Consider the following 21,534-nt stretch of genomic DNA (forward strand, 5'->3'; position numbering starts at 1 on the left):
TTGCCTGGGAAAGAGATTGTCATATTCAAACATTTTAACAACATGACCTTTTATTCCATTGATTTCTGTAGAAAAGCACAGGCATGCCTCAGAAAAGGTCAGTGATTCTAATTGAAACACACTGATTTTTTCTAGTTGCAAAGGCTCCCATGCTTTTTGTGACAGAGAAGATGATTAGATTTAAGGCTGACCATTTGTTATGAGAGAACACAATTCTGTCTGTGACACATTGCTATTTTTCTTTCATGTGAAAAGCATTGTTTGAAATCAACCATATCTGTAAACCAGATTGTCGTTATCTACACTATTCAATGCCCTCACTCTTATTTCAGATCAGCCAGTTTTATATATCTGAGTACTAGATTGAAATTTCTTTCCCCTGTGCACCTGATTTTGGAAGAAAAAAAAAATGTGAGCAGAGAGATTTTATTAAGTCTCACACATTTATGGCTGTAGATTCTTTTTCCAAACAGGAATGGCAAGATTTCAGAATTCATGCCTAAGGTACCTAAGCATGTTATTGCTTAAGCATGTTTTAACTGTCATTTGTATAACTGTCATGTAAGAGAATCTATGGCTTGAGGGGGCCAGGCTTGGGTATCTAGGTACTGCAGTTTATTAAACCAAATTTACTGTGTCTTTTGGAAAAGTCACGTGACTCATATTTGTTCCAATATATATCACATTGAAGATGAAAACTTTTTTTTTTTTTAAGATGGAGTCTGGCTCTGTTGCCCATGCTGGAATGCACTCGTGTGATCTTGGCTCACTGCAACCTCCGCCTCCCGGGTTCAAGCAATTCACCTGCCTCAGCCTCCTGAGTAGCTAGGACTACAGGCACACGCGACCATGCCCAGCTAATTTTTATATTTTTAGTAGAGACCGGGTTTCACCATGTTGGCCAGGATGGTCTCAATCTCCTGACCTCATGATCCACCGCCTTGGCTTCTCAAAATACTGGCATTACAGGCCTGAGCCATTGCGCCTGGCCAAAGATGATAACTTTTAAAAAAGGATTGTAGAGCCTTTGACCAAAATGGGACCTACTCAATAAATATTTAATATTGTAAGATTTCTTTTTTTTATAATCTAGTTTAGCCTTAGTTTCTGTCCAATATTAAATGAAAAACTAATGATTAAGTTTCTGTTACCTGAAATCAATGAAGAGAGTTCAGGAATTAAAATAGGGTTTCCAACGCTTTCTGTCTATATTCATTCTGTAGGAAATAATATGATACAACACATTTCTATTTTCTTTTCCCAACTCAGATACAAATTAAATATCTTTATTTTGCTATCTGAAAGTTTTTAACACATTATTCGAATGTCATGCAGCATCAGTAGCTCATTGCACTTGGAGCATTAAATATGTTCTCAGACTTCAGTTGAGCAGGAAAGCCAGCCCACTATCATTCTGAACTCTAGATGGCAAAAGCTTTTGAACCTGATAGTTTTTTGCATAAGACAGTATCACAGCTTTTCACACATACACACAATTTGAGCTGTCCAGAATTGTAAGCTATTATTAAAAGTGCCTATTCAGCAGTGCTTTATTATGACATATTTGCACAGCACCTTGTCAGCAGTAAGCATTTATTTATAATACTTTGTAAATTCTCCCAGTTCTTATTGACTATCTAAATGCTGTGTAATGAATCAGCTTTATTTTTCCTCTTTTTTTTTTTTTCCTGAAAGGTGTGAAAAATGTAAGTCATAGACTATGTTGGCAGGCCTGAACATGGGAAGGTGGAAAATTGACCTCCATTCATATACGACATAATTTTCTCCTTCAGCCTGAGATCCCAAGAACCACTCACCTTCCTATGCCCTGTAGTGTATTAAGTTTCCATTAGCTGAAATCAATAAAGAGAGTTTAGGAATTAAAATAGGGTTTCCAAAGCTTTCTTTCCATATTCATTCTTTAGGAAATAATTTGATACAATGAGTTTCTATTTTCTTTTCCCAACTCAGATAAATCAATTAAATATCTTTATTTCTCTTTCAGTTCATTTAAAAGGACTTCCTGTCTGCATAAAGATTACTTAGGCTTTAGTGTACAGCAAATCCTGAGATTGTTTTAAAGAATCATGTAAAGTTCGAACTCAGCAGCTGGATTTTTTTCCCCTCTGCTTTGAAGAGAGCCACTATAGTTGGAACAATTTGTTCATACTAGCCTTTGAAACACTTGTGTCCCAGGTGAAGCCCCTAAAAAAATCTAAAGCTTGAATCTAGTCTGTTCACTTCTCCATTAAAAAATAAATATATCTCTAAAACTTCCCGGCTGGTGGGAATGAAATGCTGTCAGTGCTCCCAACTGTTAGAGGGTAATATTGAATAACAACAAAGCCACACTTAATTTGAGCTTCTGAAAAGCCTGAAAAACCCCATTATTCTTCTGAACTGCTTAACCTTCTGGTTAACCTTATGATTATTAGCCTCTTGACATATTTAATTCAGGTGAGAGTCTAGCGACGCTTTTGGGACTGTATTTATTTGATCTTTTTTGTCATGTCCCACTGTTTTGACTTTATTTTTTAAGGTTGCTAGACTCCAGGAGGCATGTGTTAGGTGGAGACCTAGAGATCTCAGAAGCCACTAAATATATCAGACTTGCCATAATTGGAGGATATGGGGAATCAGTGGGGCTTTTAGACACTTCATAGACCAGCTGAGTCTCCTGCTATCAACCCAATTTGTTTGAGAGCAGTACCTCAGGAAACTTAATAGACCTATAGCACACTAGCACAATCTGGATTTTAGCCAGAGTACAGTTTATTTATGTGCTGCTTGTATTGTTTTGTTCTCTGCATATTCTGTGCCTGTCATTATTAAATATTAATAATATTGAATTGTACCTTTGGCAGTGGGTTTAAAAGTTACATGTTTAATTGATAGTTTTCCTTGTACTGATATGTTATTTAGAGGTGGCAAGAGAACCAGATGGTAGGAAATAGGATCAGGTTGAAGTGGCATTATTTTTTTCCCCAAGAAAATATGATTTGCATGAATAAACAAAGCTTTGAGGTTTTTAATGTGTGCTTTTATTTTGGGGGGATATGAGGACTGTTAATTAGTTATAGGATATTAATCTCTTTCTGTAGTTAGGGTTAAATGTGAAGAATATTAATTTGATGGATAATATTTACCATGCTGAGTTCAAGACTAAGAAACCCTTCAGCTTACCAACCCTTTAGCAAAACCAGGAGTTATCCTAGTGGAGATTCTCAGAGGTCTCACAGAAACTGGTACGTTTAATTGTTCCCTCAAGTTCCCATCTGTCAAAAATAATATGTCCTGTACAAAACCTTTCGTGGTCTTAAGAAAGGGCTTTTTGTCCTTACATAAGTGAATGAGTAAACTCTAAAGGAATGTGACTGTCATGGACATGTTTTTTGATGCCAAAAACCCTGAAGGTTTAAAACCCTGCATGAGACCACATTAATAAAAAGTGAATAAAGTTCTTCTTCACTGGTGATATCCTTTTGAGATTACCTAGTCTTTCCTTTTGAGATCACAGTGGCTTAAAGGAGGAGGTTTTTTTTCTTTTTTTTTTTTTTTTTTTTTTCAGACCCTTACTCTGTTGCCCAGGCTAGAGTGCAGTGTCATGATCTTGGCTCACTGCAGCCTCGGCCTCCAGAGTTCAAATGATTCTCCTGCCTCAGCCTTCTGAGTAACGGACTACAGTGCTTACAACCACACCTGGCTAATTTTTGTATTTTTTAGTAGATACAGGGTTTCGTCATGTTGGCCAGGCTGGTCTTGAACGCCTGACCTCAGGTGATCTGCCTACCTCAGCCTCCCAAAGTTCTGGGATTACAGGTGTGAGCCACCACACCCAGCTGAAAGGAGTTTTTTTGAGTGGTTGCCAGTTTCTTTGTTCCTTATAATGTTTTGCTTTTTTTTTTTTTTTCCCTGGGGAGAAATGTTGGGAAGAAATAGAGGTACAATCATACATTTTGAAAAAGGCCATGGATTTTGATATCAGCCAGCCCTGAGTTCAAATCCTGATTTTTCTTCTCCACTTACTAGCTTTTCGACCTTCAAAATGTTATTTGATACTACTCCCTAAGCCTCTATTTCCTCAGTGATAATGGAGATAATCTTCTTACACAGTTATTTTAAGGAATAACTGAATTAATGTATGTAGGACATTTGGCATACCACCTACTAGCATGTATTCATGTTTTTAAAAAACTCATTTTCCCTCCTCCCTCATTTAACGATGATGATGATGACGACGATAGCAGCTACCACCTAATTCCTGTTTCCTGTGTGCCAGGCATTTATATGTGATTCTAAATTGTAGCAGTAACCCTGTATAATAGGTGTCCGTGTACCTTTTTTATAAGTGCAGAAACAGATAAGTTATTTAAATTGCCTAATGTTATCAAGCTACGAAGTGGCAGAGTCAAGATTCTAACCCTGGCCATTTTTATTCCAAAGCCTACACCACACTGCTTCCCACTGCTGAACCTGTTAACTCCTCATTTTAAAAATCAATTTCCAGACCTTCTGCCTTCTGAAGTAGAATTGTTTTGGTCTTATCTCTTTCTTTAATTTTCCATTTTTGAAGTTTACTTCATCTTTTGAAGGACAGAGTACAAGAACAAGGGCTGTGATCTAGTGCCATGTCTCCTGCACACTAGCTAGGACCTCTGACTAGTTTCTTTACTTCTCTACATCTCTTTGCTTATCTGTATAATGGAAACCCATAATGAGACTTAACTTCTTACAGTAATTAAGAGTAGGTAAGGTAAAATAAATTTAAAGCTGGATACCTAACACAGAAAATTGTAAATTTCAGCTGCTTTTCAGTCAAGCTTCTTTGTTCATTTACATTAAAATCTTTTTGTGCCTTATTGTGCTCTCTCCTTGATTTTTACATGTCAATGTCAGTCATCAGTCTTTTTCCAGCCTCTTGGCTGTTGCCTTGCATTCATCCATCCTTTTTCCATGTCTTGTCAATGAGTTAACATGCTCTGTACACACACTTAGTACCCAGTCAGTATTTATTGATGCTAATGATGATGGTTAAACAAAGATGCTGTTGGCACCAGTCCTGCAGCCTCTGAGACTGCCTGAGTAATCATGACTTCCTAAAAACAGAAACGTACTCAATCATCTTATTTATAATTGAAGGTCAGAGTTTGATGTCAGCTTTTGTTTCTGTGATGACTGTGTAGCTTTTTTGAAGAATTACCTTTGACAGTTGGGAGTAGTCAAGATTTCTGGTGTGGGGCTGATTATCATGCATTCTTAAATTACTTCCTAAAATAGATGCAGCATTGTAGAGATGGGTTAAACAAATATTGATCATGGTGCAGATCTGCTTTAATTGGAGCAAGAGGTCAGGAGAGGCTTATCACTGAGATGTAGTTGGCTACCAGGCTCTAGATTAGTTTCCTGGTCTTATTGCCCATAATCTTTTTTGCATCAGAGAAAATTGTACAGGCTTATTTTTAATTCTAAGCATTCTTCTCTGTTCTCTGCCTTTTTGATCTCTCTAATATGTTTCCACTTAATTTCCTTGATCTTCAGATGATGTCTTATTTCTTGCTTTTTCTTGCCTCAAATTCTGTCCTCCATGAAAACATTTTCTTCCTCGGCAAACTTTGTGGGAATCTAGCAGGATGTTCTGCTTATTACATTTGGGCACTATGCACTAACAATTCAGCTGCTGACACTGATTGCATTATTCTGAAGAGTGTCATGTTGATAAAGTTGAATTTAAAACCCATTAATGGTGACACAATTCCATAATTTTAATAACCAGTTTTTTTAAATAAAAGGAAAAAAAGTTTTTTTTTTTGAGACGGAGTTTCGCTCTTGTTACCCAGGCTGGAGTGCAATGGCGCGATCTCGGCTCACCGCAACCTCCGCCTCCCGGGTTCAGGCAATTCTCCTGCCTCAGCCTCCTGAGTAGCTGGGATTACAGGCACGCACCACCATACCCAGCTAATTTTTTGTATTTTTAGTAGAGACGGGGTTTCACCATGTTGACCAGGATGGTCTCGATCTCTTGACCTCATGATCCACCCGCCTCGGCCTCCCAAAGTGCTGGGATTACAGGCTTGAGCCACCGCGCCCAGCCGGAAAAAAAGTTTTTAAAGATAAACTAATAAGAAGAAGATTGTAACCAAATGCAAATAAATACCTCAGTGTGGCATATTTTATTTAGTAGAAAGTAGAAACTGTTAATTATTTTTTATTGTACCTAATGATTCCCAAACTTATATTTTTAACTTTGATCTCCCATCAAAGGCCTCTCCTATATTTCCAGGAATATCTAATTTAGACTTAAAAAAAAAAATTATGGAAAAGGCTGCTAGTCCAGGTCCAGTACCCCGCCACACTCAAAAAAGTAGCCAGGAGTTCATTTTCTCTTTTATACACATGCAGATAAACATTTATACATACACACACATATATGCTAACGTTTTAGTTCTCATGCACTCAAACAAATACAAGGGGATATGAAGCTAATATTTAAGCATATATGATTCATAAGTACAGGGAAAATGTTTCTTGTATTGTCAAGATTATTTTTATAATTTGACTAAAGAAGGATAAGAGGAAAAAGACTTGAAGGAAGTGAATACTCAGGAGGTGGAAGGAGACACTGAGACAAAGAGTAGCAAAATTTGCCTCTTGATTTTTTTAACCTTTTCACTTTTCAGTCATTGGCCAAAAGGATATCATTATTTGTCCTGTCAGCCAGACAAATTTCTTCACCAGCAGTTTAAACTTGTTATGTGGAAATAGCCATAAGTTGTTATGAGGATTAAATGAGGTGACCTATGTATGTTACCTATATTAAAAGTGGCACAAAGTTGGCTCAGAAATACATTTCAGCAAATTGAGATAAATCGTCTGCAACTGTGGGATTATTTCTTATTTGTGGTTTTGTTCTGCCAGTGACAGAACTAAGACTAAAATTCAGGTGCTGGAAGAAATGAATAAAAGTACTTAAGTGGATTGAGCAGTTACTTCATGTGTCTTTGGATTCATTTTCTTCCAAAAGGAAAGACTGAACCTCAAAAAGAGAAAAATTCATTCTTTAGCATAACCTGTTACTTGTTTTGTGAGGATTCATTGAAATAGTTCATATAAGGTACTTAAAGAAGTGTCTGGCACATAGTGAGCACTTAACAAATGCTCATTTTATTTGTATTACTTTTCATGTTGTTTATTTAAAAAAATTTTTTTGAAACAAGGTCTTGCTCTGTCACCAAGGCTAGAGTACAGTGGCAATCAGGGCTCACTGCAGCCTTAAACTCCTGGGCTCAAACAATCCTTTCACCTCAGGCACAAGTAGCTGGGAATACAGGCACACCCCACCACACCCAGCTAATTTTTACATTTTTTTTGTAGAGACAGGATCTCTTTATGCTGCCTAGGCTGGTCTCGAACACCTGACCATAAGCGATTGTCCTGCCTTGGCCTCCCAAAGTGCTGGGATTACAGGTGTAAGCCACTGTGTCTGGCTTAAAGAAATTTTTTTCAGGATGAACCATTTTAGGAAACCAAATATGAGTGTATGTTTTTTATACAGTATAGATAAATTGCCAATTAGTTTGCACATCTAATTCAGAAATTTGTAGGTGCTGAAGAAATCTTTTTGTTGACAGTTTCTCACGTGTTGAAATCTCTTTAGTTTTTGGAAATTTGTAATTCTAATAATTTAGAGATTTGTCTGTTTAGAACAATGTATCTTTGTTGTGCAAGTTTGTTGCTCTTATTCCTGGTGGCTCCATGATGGCGAGTCTGGCTTATTCAGTTCAAAAGCCAAACCTAAGGAGCTTTATGAGATGAATAGCTGTAACAGTGTTGTAATCTTTGAGTGAATTGCAGTTGCTTTGTTTAACTGTCTGTCTCCCTTGTTAGGCTGTTGAGTTTCTCAGTGAAAGCAGTGGGCTGTCTTGTATGCCACTGCATTTCTAATACCTAGATTGGCATCTTGTACATGCTACTATTCAAAATTTATTGAAGAATGAAGACAGTGCAGTGACTTCTCACTTGGAAAAAACATGGCAAAGGAAGGAATACTACATTATGTAATATAATATTGATTTTCTGATTTTGCTTGAAGCCTGATTTTTGCAACATTCGAGTAATGGCAGTCTCATGTATTTCATTTTCTCTTTTAATAGTAAACAAATTGAGGTAATGCAACTTCATGGAAAGGGTCAGACTAGAATCATTACAATCTAGATTTGAAACCAAACTGTGTGGAGCAGCTTAGCCTCTCCCAGCCTCAGTGTGCTTATTTCTTAAATGGAAATACAGTAGTTATAAAGTAGGTGTTATGAGGATTAAATGAGATCACATATGCAGTGGCACATACTAGCTTCAAATAAACGTTAACATCCTTTCTCCTTTTCTTCTCCTCATAGCCCATAATTAAGAATAATTCAGATGTTTTGTATTTCATTGTAACCTGCATATGGTGGTGATATTTGGCTAAGAAATTGGAATAGCAGACCTGTAAAGGCAAGTTTCCACGGGAAACAGCTCGGTGGGAATGGAAAGAGCACTAGAGAAACCTGAGCTAGTCTTGGCTTTTTACTGACTGGCATTGTGACCTTGGGTAAAGAATATAACCTCTCTAGTTCAAATTTGTGTTTCTTTTAAGTGATGTTCTCCAGTGACTAAGGTGAGAAAGCAGTAAAGAAGCTTTTAAAAATTAACTCTTTAAAACAATACAGAGATATTGTTTTCTCTTGGACACCTGAAACATCAGAGCTACCTCCCTCCCCCAACTCCACTGCCAGTACATTGCATCATTCAGGCTTTTTTTTGAAGCCAATCAGTACATTTGAAATCCATATTTCATTGAGCTGCTTAACTAATTGCTGCAATCAGCAGCAATTTGTTTTATAGTAGGGCTGTTCAAATCACTTTGAGGTTGGCATACTATGCACAGTGTGTTTTTAACAATCATATTTTTAATGGCACGTTTAAATAGCAGAGATGGTTAATCTGCTCATATTCTCCTGAAAGCCTTAACTTTGGTCCTGTAGTTTATCTTCATCCAATGGTAACTTAAAGGGCCACAGCAAATTCATTGACCCAGTGGGTGCACCAGCTGTTGGAGTGGCTGTCCCATTTGGAAAGACCAGGAGAGGGAAGGAGCACTCTGTTTTCACTCTTGTTTGGAGACCTTCATTAAATTTCTCAGAAACAATAATCAGATAGATGCTGTTCAAGTTAATGGCACCTCTGAGTTCCTGTCAAGAGAGCTTTATTTAATGTGCAACAGACCTAGAGTGATGCAGGTGTCTTTTCAGGCCCTCATTTAATTTAAGCTGCTTTAGTTGGCATGGCAACTAGTTGAGACATCTGGGAGACATTATGCTAGGGATTGAGACTTCAGAGGATTTCTGCTAGAGCAAAGCAAAAACCATATCATAAGGTGGTGTGTATTGCTTCCGAATTTTTGAAGCTATATTGTTAGAGCTTCAAAGTTCAGGAATTATTTTCCAAAGAAAAATGTAAAAGGTTGGCCTGGTTGTCACATTGTTTTCTCTAAAGAAAAAAAACTGCATTATTCATGGAGTGAAAAATGTATTTTCCCTAAGAATTTACTTTGTTAAACTAAAGCTTGACAAAACGTATTCTCTGCAAAATGGCTGTTTTAATCCCTTTATAAAAATTCTATGTTTAAAATTTTCCAGTCTTTTATGTTTAAAAGGTATTAAAGAAAGGGAAAGCGTTTCTGCACAAGGGTAAATGGAAAATAGTAGAGGTAGATAGAGCTCTATGTATTTTGCCCTGAAATTTTCAGTTAATTAGAGTTAATTAACCTGCCCCTATTCTTTTTTAACTCAACCTGTCATCTTCTCAAGAAGCAGAGATATAAAAGTAGCATTCTTTTAAACTCTCCTTTCTTAAATAGATAATAGAAGGTTGAATGAAAGGTTTTTGAAGTTCATGGATCCTGAAGTTAGTGACATAGTGATGTAGTCATTTGTGCCTGGCAGAAGGAATGCCTGCTGGTTTATATTTTGTGAGAAATTGTGCACATGTGTATGTGGTCTTAGTATGAAGGAACTGACTTACCATTTGAAGTCATGCTCTGTATTCATTTTGAATACCTTTTCAGTTTTTTGATATCTGGTAATACTTTGTGTTAGTTGAAACATATGAAATTGTTATGTTGGTCAAAAATAGTCCAGTTTATCCATTCAAATCCAACAGGTATAGGGTGAACAACACCCTGACCTGATATGTTCATAATGCTAGATGAAATGTTAGATTTATTTTTCTGAAATGAGTGCTTAGTTATATCGGGTTAGAACACTAATCATTTCAGTCAATGTTTTTGTTTCTTTTTTTTTTTTTTTTTGGAAACAGAGTTTTACTCTTGTTACCCACACTGGAGTGCAATGGCACGATCTCGGCTCACTGCAACCTCCACCTCCTGGGTTCAGGCAATTCTCCTGCCTCAGCCTCCTGAGTAGCTGGGATTATAGGCACGCGCCACCATGCCCAGCTAATGTTTTGTATTTTTAGTAGAGATGGGGTTTCACCATGTTGACCAGGATGGTCTCGATCTCTTGACCTCATGATCCACCCGCCTCGGCCTCCCAAAGTGCTGAGATTACAGGCTTGAGCCACCGCGCCCGACCTTTTCTCGTTTCTTTGAAAATGTAATCACTGTTAGAAGAAAGCATATGACATTATTTCATACTTATTCTCTGTTTTCGGCTTTTGTATAAGTTTGTTTCATTTATAAGTCAAAGCAAGATTTTCCAAGTGCCAGCACTATGAATTCAACCTGATAAACTTGAAAATTAAGATGTTTTCTCTTCACTGCTTGTAAGCACACCAACTGTCACTACTAACAGTAAGGATTCTGGCATCACATCTTGGCTGCCAATTTTGTAGATCTGCGAAGCAGAATAGAATATAACCTGTTCTTCACATCCATGGAAGAACTCTTCAATCCTGGCAAAAGCAAAAAAAAAAAAAGTTAATAAACTCAGCAGATCTGACTGACATCCCATACAGATAAATGCTTCATACTTTTTTTTTTTTGAGACAGGGACTTACTCTGTCACCCAGGTGGGAGTGCAGTGGCACAATCGCAGCTCACTGCAGCCTCAACTTCCTGGGCTCAGGTGATCCTCCTGCCTCAGCCTCCTTAGTAGCTGAGATTACAGGTACGTGCCCATGCCCAGCTAACTTTTTACTTTTTTTGTAGAGACAGAGTGTCATTAAGATGCCCAGGCAGGTCTTGAACTTCTGAGCTCAAGTGATCCTCCTGCCTTGGACTCCCAAAATGTTGGATTTACAGGCGTGAGCCACCACGCCTTGCCATTGGTACAAGATTTTTTTTTTTTTTCTGTATAAAAATTCAGGTTGACAACTGTCTTAGTCCATTCATTCTGCTATAACAAAATACCATAAACTGGGTGGTTTATAAACAACACTAATTTATTCTCACAATTCTGGAAGCTGAGAAGTCCAAAATCAAGTTGCTGGCAGATTTGGTGTCTTCCAAGGGCCCATTTCCTAGTTAACAGTCTAGGACTGTTGTGGAAAGGACTAGCAAACTCCATTAGGCCTCTTTTATAGAGAGGCTCGGTTCTCATGACCTAATTACCTCCCAGAGGTCTCACCTCTTGATCAAATCTTCTTGGGGGTTAGCATTTCAACCTGTGAATTTTGGAAGAGGCACAGATATTCAGAACATAACAAAACACTTAATACAGGGGTGGCAATTGTGAAATTCTTGTTTTTGTTGTTTGGGTTTTTTTTCTGTATAATGTTCCTTTGTTTCCTCTCCCTTGAGAATTCTGGAACCAGTGCAACTCAGGAATATTGGGACTTCTGATCAAGACTTAAAGGTGCAAGTAGCACCTTTTTTATATCACTATCCAATCAATGATTTCTTAGTGGAAAAGAAAGTTTCAGTATATACTAGAGGGTTAATATCTTTTAAGATGAGAAGTAGTATTACAAACAAAAATTATCACCACAGTAGATAATAGAGCAAAGCACAGGAACAATTTGCTCTCACTCTTGGTTTTCCTTTTTTTCTGTCTCTCATTATCACACATACGTGTGGCCAATAAACATGTAAAGAGTTTTCAACCTGAAAACACAGTGGATACAACACAGATCTTTACTACCATTCTTTCCTGTAGTCCCCTTAAATTTCACTAAAGGGTTAAAAATTCAGACTAGAAAAGGCAGATATGTAAGGTGGCAGTAATGAGAACCCAGAAACAGGTTGGTTTTTGCTACGGAGTGTCACAAACTCTCAGGAATTGGGGGCATCAAGTATCTCAGGAAGTAGGGGTACACGTGGGCCTAAACATTGGATTGGTTGCAAGCCTGTTTAAGAAGTAGTGTGATGCTCAGATCTTCTTCCCCAACCCTGCTGGAGACTAAAAGTTTATTCCCTGGACAGTATGCTGAGCTATGGTATCCCTGGCTCCTAACCCCCTAACAGAATTCTGGCAGCCTCACCTATTTGGCCCAAGAAGGAATATTGGAGAACTCTCTGAATAAATGAATTAACCCAAGAAGGGAGGATCTATACATAATTGAGGGTTCGTCATGAAACAGTACCTTAAAGCTCTAAGCACTCCCACAGAGCTACATTATAGCGAAACAATATTGTAAACATCCAGTGGCAGAAGATGACTTAACTCCTGACATATTACATAAAATGGAGTACTATTTAAGCATTTTAAATGATGTAAAAGAATATGCAATACCATGGAAAGAGTTTACAGTATTTTAAAGCTTTTAAAAGTATACGTAATATTCTCAGATACACATATATAATTCTAGATATAGAATGTTTATCTCAAGGTTATTTAAAATAGTAAAAAGTAAGCCAGTCTCAGTGGTTCATGCCTGTAATTTCAGAATTTTGGGAGGCCAAGATGGGTGGATCACTTGAGGTCAGGAGTTCAGGACCAGCCTGACCATATGGTAAAACTCTGTCACTACTAAAAATACAAAAATTAGCCAGGCGTGGTGGTGTGTGCCTGTAGTCCCAGCTACTCAGAAGGCTGAGGCATGAGAATCACTTGAACCTGGGAGATGGAGGTTGCAGTGAGCCGAGATCATGCCACTGCACTCCAGCCTGGGTGACAGAGTAAGACTCCGTCTCAAAAAATAAAATTAGAAATAGATTTTTAACAATGATTGCTTGGTTAAGTGAATGATAATACATCCACATATTAAAACACTATGCCATCATTAAAATTCTGCATTATTAGACCATTGAATGAAAGGATTCCCTTGCTTGCTTTGTATTTAGATCCTTATATTTTATAAAAAGAAGAGACAACAAAACAACAATGTATATAATACCAGTTTTATTTTAAATATACATTTATGTAGCCACGCACATTATTTTCATCAAAATGTTACAAATTCATCCAAAGAGGTAGAATTCTGGATATTTTTAATATTCTTGTATTTTTTTTTCTTGTATTTTCCATTTTCTACAATTAAGTTTAAGAAAACTATTATGGAAATTTTCAAAATATACAAAAACATATAGAAAATACATGAAAATATAAGAGGCAGTAGTATATAAGTATATAACTTATGTACCTCCTGCTTGGCTTTAACAATATTAATTTTGCCAATCTCATTTCCTCTTTATTAATTTTGCCAATCTCATTCCCCTTTTTATTGAGGGGAAGGGAAAGGAGGGCTGGAGTATTTTAAAGCAGATAACCAAACATCACATTATTCCACCTACAAATACTTAAATATGAATTTCTAACAGATAAGTACCTTAAAAACAACCATTATGCCATTATCACACCTAATAAAATTAGCTAATTCCTTAATATCTGTTCTCTGCCTTAAGAGTCACTTTTTGAATAAGGATCTAAACAAAATTTACACGTATATGTGGTTATGTCTCTTGAGTCTCTTATCCCAAACATTCCTGCCTGCCCTTCACCCAGCCACACACAGATCCTTTTTGTGGGAGAGAGAAGGGAGATGGTCATTGATTTTTTTCAAGAAATTTTTCCTGAAGAATGATCTACATTGTGTGTTTAGCAGATTGCTTCATCATAGTGTCTTGTTTTTTAATTCCACATATTTCTAGTTAACTGGTAATTAGAACTAGGGGACTGATATATTCAAATTAAGTTTTGGGGAGCATGAATACTTCCTAGGCAGTGGTGTGAATATCGCAAACATAGTAATATTCTTGTTCCACATTAAAGTATGCTTAAAATTGAGTTGTGGATTGAAGTGATGTCAATCTCATACTCATGCTTTTCAAGTGATTTTACCAGCCATTGATGGTGCCTAGCTCCAGAGATTGCAAAACTGTGGGTTTTTAAAAATAATTCTATAATTATTTCTGCATTTATTAGTTGAAATTCTTCTATAAAGAACACAGTGAACATTTAGTATATTTTGTGATCGTTGTGGGGTTTTATTTTTGAGACAGGGTCTCACTCTGTCACCCAGGCTGAAGTGCAGTGATTAGATCAGGGCTCACTGCAATCCCCACCTCCTAAGCTCAAGAGAGTCTCCCACCTCAGCCTCCTGAGCAGCTGTGACTACAGGCACATGCCATGACACTCAGCTATTTCTTAAAAAAAAATTTTTTTTAGACAAACTCTTGCTTTGTCACCCAGGCTGGTGTGCAGTGGCATAATCTCGGCTCACTGCAACCTCTGCCTCCTGGGTTCAAGCAATTCTCCGGCCTCAGCCTCCTGAGTAACTGGGACTACAGGCGCACACCACAATGCCCAGCTAGTTTTTGTATTTTTAGTAGAGGCGGAGTTTCACCATGTTAGCCAGGCTGGTCTCGAACTCCTGACCTCACCTGCCTCGGCCTCCCAAAGTGCTGGGATTACAGGCGTGAGCCACCACGCCCAGCCTATTTCTTAAACTTTTTATAGAGATGGGATTTCTCCATGTTGCCCAGGCTGGTCTTGAACTCCTGGACTCAAGCAATCCACTCGCCTGGGCCTCCCAAATTGCTGGAATTACAGGTGTGAGCCAGTACACCGAGCCTATTTTATTATAGGTTTTTAAAATGTTACTAAATAAAAAGGAATAAGAAAAGATAAATCCAAAATTGCACTGAACCATTGAAGCAATTTTAGACATGATCAGATCTAAAAGCTTCACTAGTATGTAACCATAGGCAGGCTATTTGTCTTCTGTTAACATCAATTTCTTTATCTAAATTTTAGTTATCACTACATACCTTATAGGTTTACCATGATAATTAGATAATATTATATATTTAAAATACTAGTAGAGTACCTAGTAGGTCCTCAATATATATTCATTCATCAAATACTTAGAGGTACCTACTATGTGTAGACACTATTCTAAGAGTCTGGGATAGATTTGTGAACAAAGCAGACAAAGCTTGCCTTTATGGAGCAGGCTTGGCAATACAGACAGAGAATGAACATAAGGAAATTATAAGCTAATAAGTATTAAGGGAAGAAGAAAAAGTAGAGCTGTGCAAGGGGATGGCAATTGGATAGGGAGGGCAGGTTTTGTTACACAAACCTAGATGGTATAGCCTATTACACACCTAACGTGTGGTATAACCTATTGCACCAAGCTACAAACCTGTACAACATGTTACCATACTGAATACTTTGGACAGTTTTAACACAATAATAAGTATTTGTATATCTAAATGTATTTGAACACAGAAAAGGTCCAGGAAAAATATGATAGAAAAGATAAAAATGGTATACCACGAATGGTATACTTACCACGAATGGAGCTTACAGGACTAGAAATTGCTCTGGGTGTGACAGTGAGTGGTGAGTGAATTTGAAAGCCTAGAACATTACTGTGTATTACTATAGACTTTATAAACTCTGTACTCTTAAGGTACACTGTTTATTTTTTTCTCCCCCTTTCCTAAGTTTCTTTTTTAATGTTTCTTTAATATAAACTAACCCTAGCTTAATGTAACTTTTTTACTTTCTAAACTTTTTAATTTTGTTAAATATTTTACTCTTTTGTAATAACACTTAGCTTAAAACACAAGCACATTGTACAACTGTACAAAAAAATTTTTTTTTCTTATTTATTTATTCTCACTCTGTTGCCTAGGGTGGAGTGCAGTAGTGCAATCATGGCTCACTTGACTCTGTTGCCTAGGGTGGAGTGCAGTAGTGCAATCATGTCTTACCTTGACTTCCCAGGGTCAAGTAATCCTTCCACCTCAACCTCCTCAGTAACTGCTGGGACTACAGGCACAAGCCACAACACCTGGCTAAATTTTTTGTGGAGTTGAGGTCTGAGTTGCTTTTTTACTTTTTCAAATAAGACACAAACATATATTAGCTTAAGCCTACACAGGATTAGTCCCCAAGACATCCCTAAGCAATACAATAGGAATTTTCAGCACCATTACAATCTGTGGGACCACTTTTATACATGTGGTCCATCATTGACCAAACATCATTATGCAACACCTGACTGTAGTGTCAGAGTGGCTGAGGTAGGCCTCATTTTAAAGATAAAATTTGAGCAAAACCACAAAGGAGGTGAAAAGAGTTAACCAAATAGATGTCAGGAAGTACAGTCCATACAGAGGGAATAGCTAAGGCCTAAGATTGAAGTGTATCTAGCACGTTCAGAGAATATCCAGGAAGAAAGCAATAGAAGAGGTCAGAGAAATAAGAAGGCCAAATGATTTATGGCCTCTGAGACCATTTTAAGGACTTTGGCTTTTACTATTAAATAAAATGGAAAGCTTTTGCAGAAAAGTGACATAATTTGGCCTTCATCCTAAAAGATCATTCTGTGAAATGCATCCAGTTTTGGATGAATCGATGAATGGAAAGACCAATGGGTAGATATGTGACAAAGCAAATATGGCAAAATGGTCAGTGTAGATTCTAGGTGGTAAATGTATACATGGGTTGTCTCTGTGTAATTTTCCATGTTTGAAAATTTTTATAGGAAAAAGTTAAATAAAAACTATTAAGAAAAACTATAACCCTGATGTCATTATTTTACTCTTCTTCATTTTATAGAATCATTTTAACATGTCACTGAAAACTGTCCTGCAAATGAATCCCACATGTCAACTATTATTTCTCATTAGCTTTCATTACAAAGTAGAATATATTTCTTTGGAAAGAATCTGGATGATAAAACAACCTTAAAAATTGTATTTTCTATGTAATAAAGTAAATGTCAGTATATAGGCAAAATAAAAATATAATAATAGAAAGATTTATCCTGGCTGCTATGTTTTAGAAATCTAGTAGTCTTGGGCCAGAGTGGTAACAGTGGATATAAGAAGTGGCCTTAGCCGGGCGCGGTGGCTCAAGCCTGTAATCCCAGCACTTTGGGAGGCCGAGGCGGGTGGATCACGAGGTCAAGAGATCGAGACCATCCTGGTCAACATGGTGAAACCCCGTCTCTACTAAAAATACAAAAAATTAGCTGGGCATGGTGGTGCGTGCCTGTAATCCCAGCTACTCAGGAGGCTGAGGCAGGAGAATTGCCTGAACCCAGGAGGCGGAGGTTGCGGTGAGCCGAGATCGCGCCATTGCACTCCAGCCTGGGTAACAAGAGCGAAACTCCGTCTCAAAAAAAAAAAAAAAAAAAAAGAAGTGGCCTTAATTCTGGCTAAATTTTGAAGGATTTTTCTACTGAGTTGGAGGTATGGCGAAAGAGAGAGAGAGAATCAGGGGTAACTCCTTGATGTGGTTTGTGGCGTGAGCAACTTCCCAGAAAAAAGGGTTTGCTATGGGAAAGCCGACAGCTAAAAAGTGGTAGAAGAAAGATTGGAAACACAGTTTTGGACTTATTTGAAATGTCAATTAGGCATCCAGGGGAAATGATAAGTAGGCAGTTTGATATCTAAGTCTGCACTTAAAGAAAGAGGATTAACAAGAGAGAGAAATTTGGGATAAATTTGGTTGTTATTTAAAGGCATGGGACTAGATCTGAATATCCAAGAGTGTGGATAGGGACGAGGACTGTGGACCAGCAGCTGTGGGGCATTTCAACATACAGTGGTTGAAGAAAAAAGGATACTAAAGCAATTCAGAAAAAAGAGGGAGTTTTCAATTGTTTGTATCAAAGGCTATCATTATCATTTCTCCTTCCTGTTCTCAAGTTGTCCCCTTTCCTACTTGTTTTTGCTAAAACATTAAATTAGAAATTGCCTTAAGAAAACTTAATATATCATAAGATTATCATACTTTTGATTCCCTAATGTTTCTAACACTCATGTGCTTCACAAGAGTCTTGTGAATTCCATATCTCCATGGCTCCCCAAACTCCAGCCTTTAATCAACTGTCATGTGTCCATTGAGCAAAACCCTAAACATACAACAGAGAACAACGCATAAGAAGCTTGATATCTAGTGGTGGTAGTGTTGGTGGGGGGAGTGTTTCATAAATACATAAAAAGTTAAATAATAAAAGAACTAAGTTATTAAGACTGTGGAGAGACTTAACTAACCATTTTACATGTGTTTAGGAATACCATACTTTATAATGTAACAAGCCATGGTCCTTGGATAGGTCGTGATCTTTTCCGTTGATGTCATGGTGGCCTAAGATGAGATCACCAGTCCCCTTTTGTTTGGATTCAAAGGGCATTCCTGTAACATGTCTAAGTAGAGCGAAAAACTGTTTGGTCTTCATACTCTTCCTGGCCCTGCTGTTGTTTAAAATGTTTACCTTTGGTTTTCTCTTTTATAATGCTGATTGTAAGGAAATCATTTGGTCGTTTACTTCTGCTGACTTTTAAACATGTAAGTTCTTTTAATTTTAGTAGTGTTTTATCTTGTAAGGGCTGGAATTCTCACCTGTCACGCTGTCTAGAAGCTTTCTTTCCCTACTTTTCCAGCCTTGAGAATGGAAGTTATTTTTTAGATGTGGTCACCATTTTGAGGGGGTAGGGAACTGAATTCGCTGAACTCTCCTTAACTTAAAACTTCAAGATATGTTGTCACAGAATTGATGCAGAGTGACCTACATAAAATTATCGTCTCTCCTCAACCTCTCAGCTCAGATCATGTCAAAGTTTTTCTTTATCAAATTTTGCGAGGTAAGATTTCTTTATTAAAAAAAAAAAGTGCTGTCACACTGTAAGTGAAATGTTTTGTTTCTCATTTAGACTTTAATCTGACCTTCCAAGGCTTTCTTCTTCTCTAAAGACTTTTTTCTTTTGACCAATGCATATTTTATACTTTCTATATTTAATGTTAAAGAAGAAGCTTTTGAGGGTGGCCAAAAATTTCTTGTTTTCAGTGATGAAAGAGAAAGCCCTGTCAAATTCATTAGGCAGTTGAGTAAGCTAATCTAGGTAAATAAGCAGGATGATTTGTTACGAGTTCACAAAACAGCCTTTAGTTTTCAACAGAATAGGAATATGTAGCATCAGATGACTAAATTGAAAAGTGACTATATCCTCTATGGATGACGTCCATCCTGCAAGCCAGCAGTAGGTGGGCCTGTCCAAGTACTGGCTGGCCTACCTGGAGCCAACCCTACAGAAACAAAATGACCCTTATAACCAAAGTAGATGCAGAAGACCAATAAATATCGCCAACTAAATAACTCTAGACTAGCTAATTAAAGAGCACAGATGTGACTGAGAAAAAATTGGGGACAATATTACTGACACTTCTTCTGGCTATCAATTGTGTCTGTAAGAATTTTGCCATTACAAGTAGAGAATTTCTTAAAGCTGAAATAACTTTCTTACTTCCCCCCCACACACACAGAATTCATAGAATTAAGAGATTCTAAGGGCTGGGCGCGGTGGCTTATGCCTCTAATCCCAGCACTTTGGGAGGTCAATGTGGGCGCATCACCTGAGGTTAGGAGTTTGAGACCAACCTGACTAACGTGGACAAACCCTGTCTCTACTAAAAATACAAAATTAGCTGGGTGTGGTGGTGTATCCCAGCTACTAGAGAGGTGGAGGCAGGAGAATCAATCACTTGAACCCAGGAGTCGGTGGTTGCGGTGAGCCAAGATCATGCCACTGTACTCTAGCCTGGGCAACAAGAGCGAAACCCCATCTCAAAAAAAAAAAAAAAAAGATTCTTTATAGAGATTGAAAAACATATGCCAAAAGGATGAAAACATATAAGCAATATTAAAACTAAAAAGTTCACCTCCAAGCCAGGCATGGTGGTTCACGCCTGTAATCCCAGCTCTCTGGGAGGCTGAGGCAGGCAGATCATCTGACGTCAGGAATTCGAGACCAGCCTGGCCAACATGGCAAAACCCCGTCTCTACTTTAAAAAAATAGAAAAATTAGCTGGGCATGTTGGCGCATGCCTGTAGTTCCAGCTACTTGAAGAATCAAGTGAACCTGGGAGGTGGTGGCTGCAGTGAGCCAAGATTGTGTTATTGTACTGCAGCCTGGGTGACAGAGTGAGACTCCGTCACCAAAAAAAAGGAAAAAAAGTTGACCTCCCATAGATTTGTCTATATTCTGTGGTAGGGGAAAATGGGGAAGATATTGTCTCTTTTTATACTTTTGAAAAATGTAATTTGCTACATTTTATCCAAAAAAGACTTAGCCCATTAGTTGGATATGGTGGTACATGGCCAGGTGGGAGCACGGCTTGAGCCTGGAAGATCAAGGCTTCAGTGAGTTGTGATCATACCACCACACTCCTGCCTAGGTTGCAGAGTGAGATCCTGTCCCAAAAAAAGAAAAAGAAAGAAAAGAACGCACATAAAAAGGACTCAACCTTGAGGCTGGGACCTTTAGCACTACTGAATGAAGGTACTGGTCTTCTAAGATGTCAGAAATCTTAGGGTAAAGACGTCCATTACCCTCTTGATTTTCAGCGGTAAAGACTACTACTGACAGTGTGGGCAAGTTCCTGAATTTTATCATATCAGTGAAACCTCTGTCCTGGGAGAGGCTCCATTAACCCTGTGGGTTAATGGAAAATGTTTTGTTGGAGCAGGCTCAAAGTTGCAGGTTAAGAGTATCAGTAGCAGCACTCCACACTGACTAGCAATCTAAGGTCTTAAGTGCCTAAGAAGCTTATCTGTATTTAAACCTATATAATTGTTTAAATTATAGATTTTGTCTCTAGACTTTGCAAACCTTTGGTAACATTTTCTTTTACTGTAGCAAGATTATGGTAATTTGAGGTGGGACTAGCTTTTAATGTTCATCATGCAGTTATTTAGGGAACAATTTTAAATCCTCTACTGTTTCCTTCCAAGGTTTTTTCTAACTTATTAGTTGAATACAAGGTATTAAATATCTGCAATTAAATCTGTTTGTTATTTCAGGTTTGAAATATCTCCATTCAGCTGGCATTTTACATCGAGACATTAAGCCAGGGAATCTCCTTGTGAACAGCAATTGTGTTCTAAAGGTAGCTTTTCAGTTTATTTAAATACCTGGGAAAAATCAGAATGTCAAGGCAGGCTTAAGAACAACATATTTTTGTGGGGCTGGGCGCGGTGGCTCAAGCCTGTAATCCCAGCACTTTGGGAGGCCAAGGCAGGTGGATCACGAGGTCAAGAGATCGAGACCATCCTGGTCAACATGGTGAAACCCCGTCTCTACTA

The 21,534-nt window shown here is 37.8% G+C and overlaps 1 protein-coding gene and 1 long non-coding RNA gene across 3 annotated transcripts in view; one reads left to right on the top strand and one right to left on the bottom strand.

The window, feature by feature from the left end:
- NLK (nemo like kinase) overlaps positions 1-21,534 on the top strand; it is a 158,958-nt gene that overhangs the window by 103,861 nt on the left and 33,563 nt on the right. For both annotated transcript variants that reach the window (XM_017519489.2, XM_017519488.2), the window contains exons 4-5: positions 18,930-19,036; positions 21,253-21,338. In XM_017519489.2, the coding sequence (XP_017374978.1) occupies positions 18,930-19,036; positions 21,253-21,338 (193 nt within the window). The remainder of the gene's footprint in view (positions 1-18,929; positions 19,037-21,252; positions 21,339-21,534) is intronic.
- The window catches only part of LOC108296910, a 41,365-nt gene continuing 30,394 nt past the window's right edge, over positions 10,564-21,534 (bottom strand). The window contains exons 6-7 of the long non-coding RNA XR_001822026.2: positions 11,622-11,658; positions 10,564-10,947 (exon numbers count right to left, since the gene is read on the bottom strand). This is a non-coding gene — a long non-coding RNA (uncharacterized LOC108296910). The remainder of the gene's footprint in view (positions 10,948-11,621; positions 11,659-21,534) is intronic.

This window comes from Cebus imitator, unplaced genomic scaffold (assembly GCF_001604975.1).
Source record: "Cebus imitator isolate Cc_AM_T3 unplaced genomic scaffold, Cebus_imitator-1.0 Scaffold751, whole genome shotgun sequence".
In the NCBI taxonomy this organism is placed as follows: Eukaryota; Metazoa; Chordata; class Mammalia; order Primates; family Cebidae; genus Cebus; species Cebus imitator.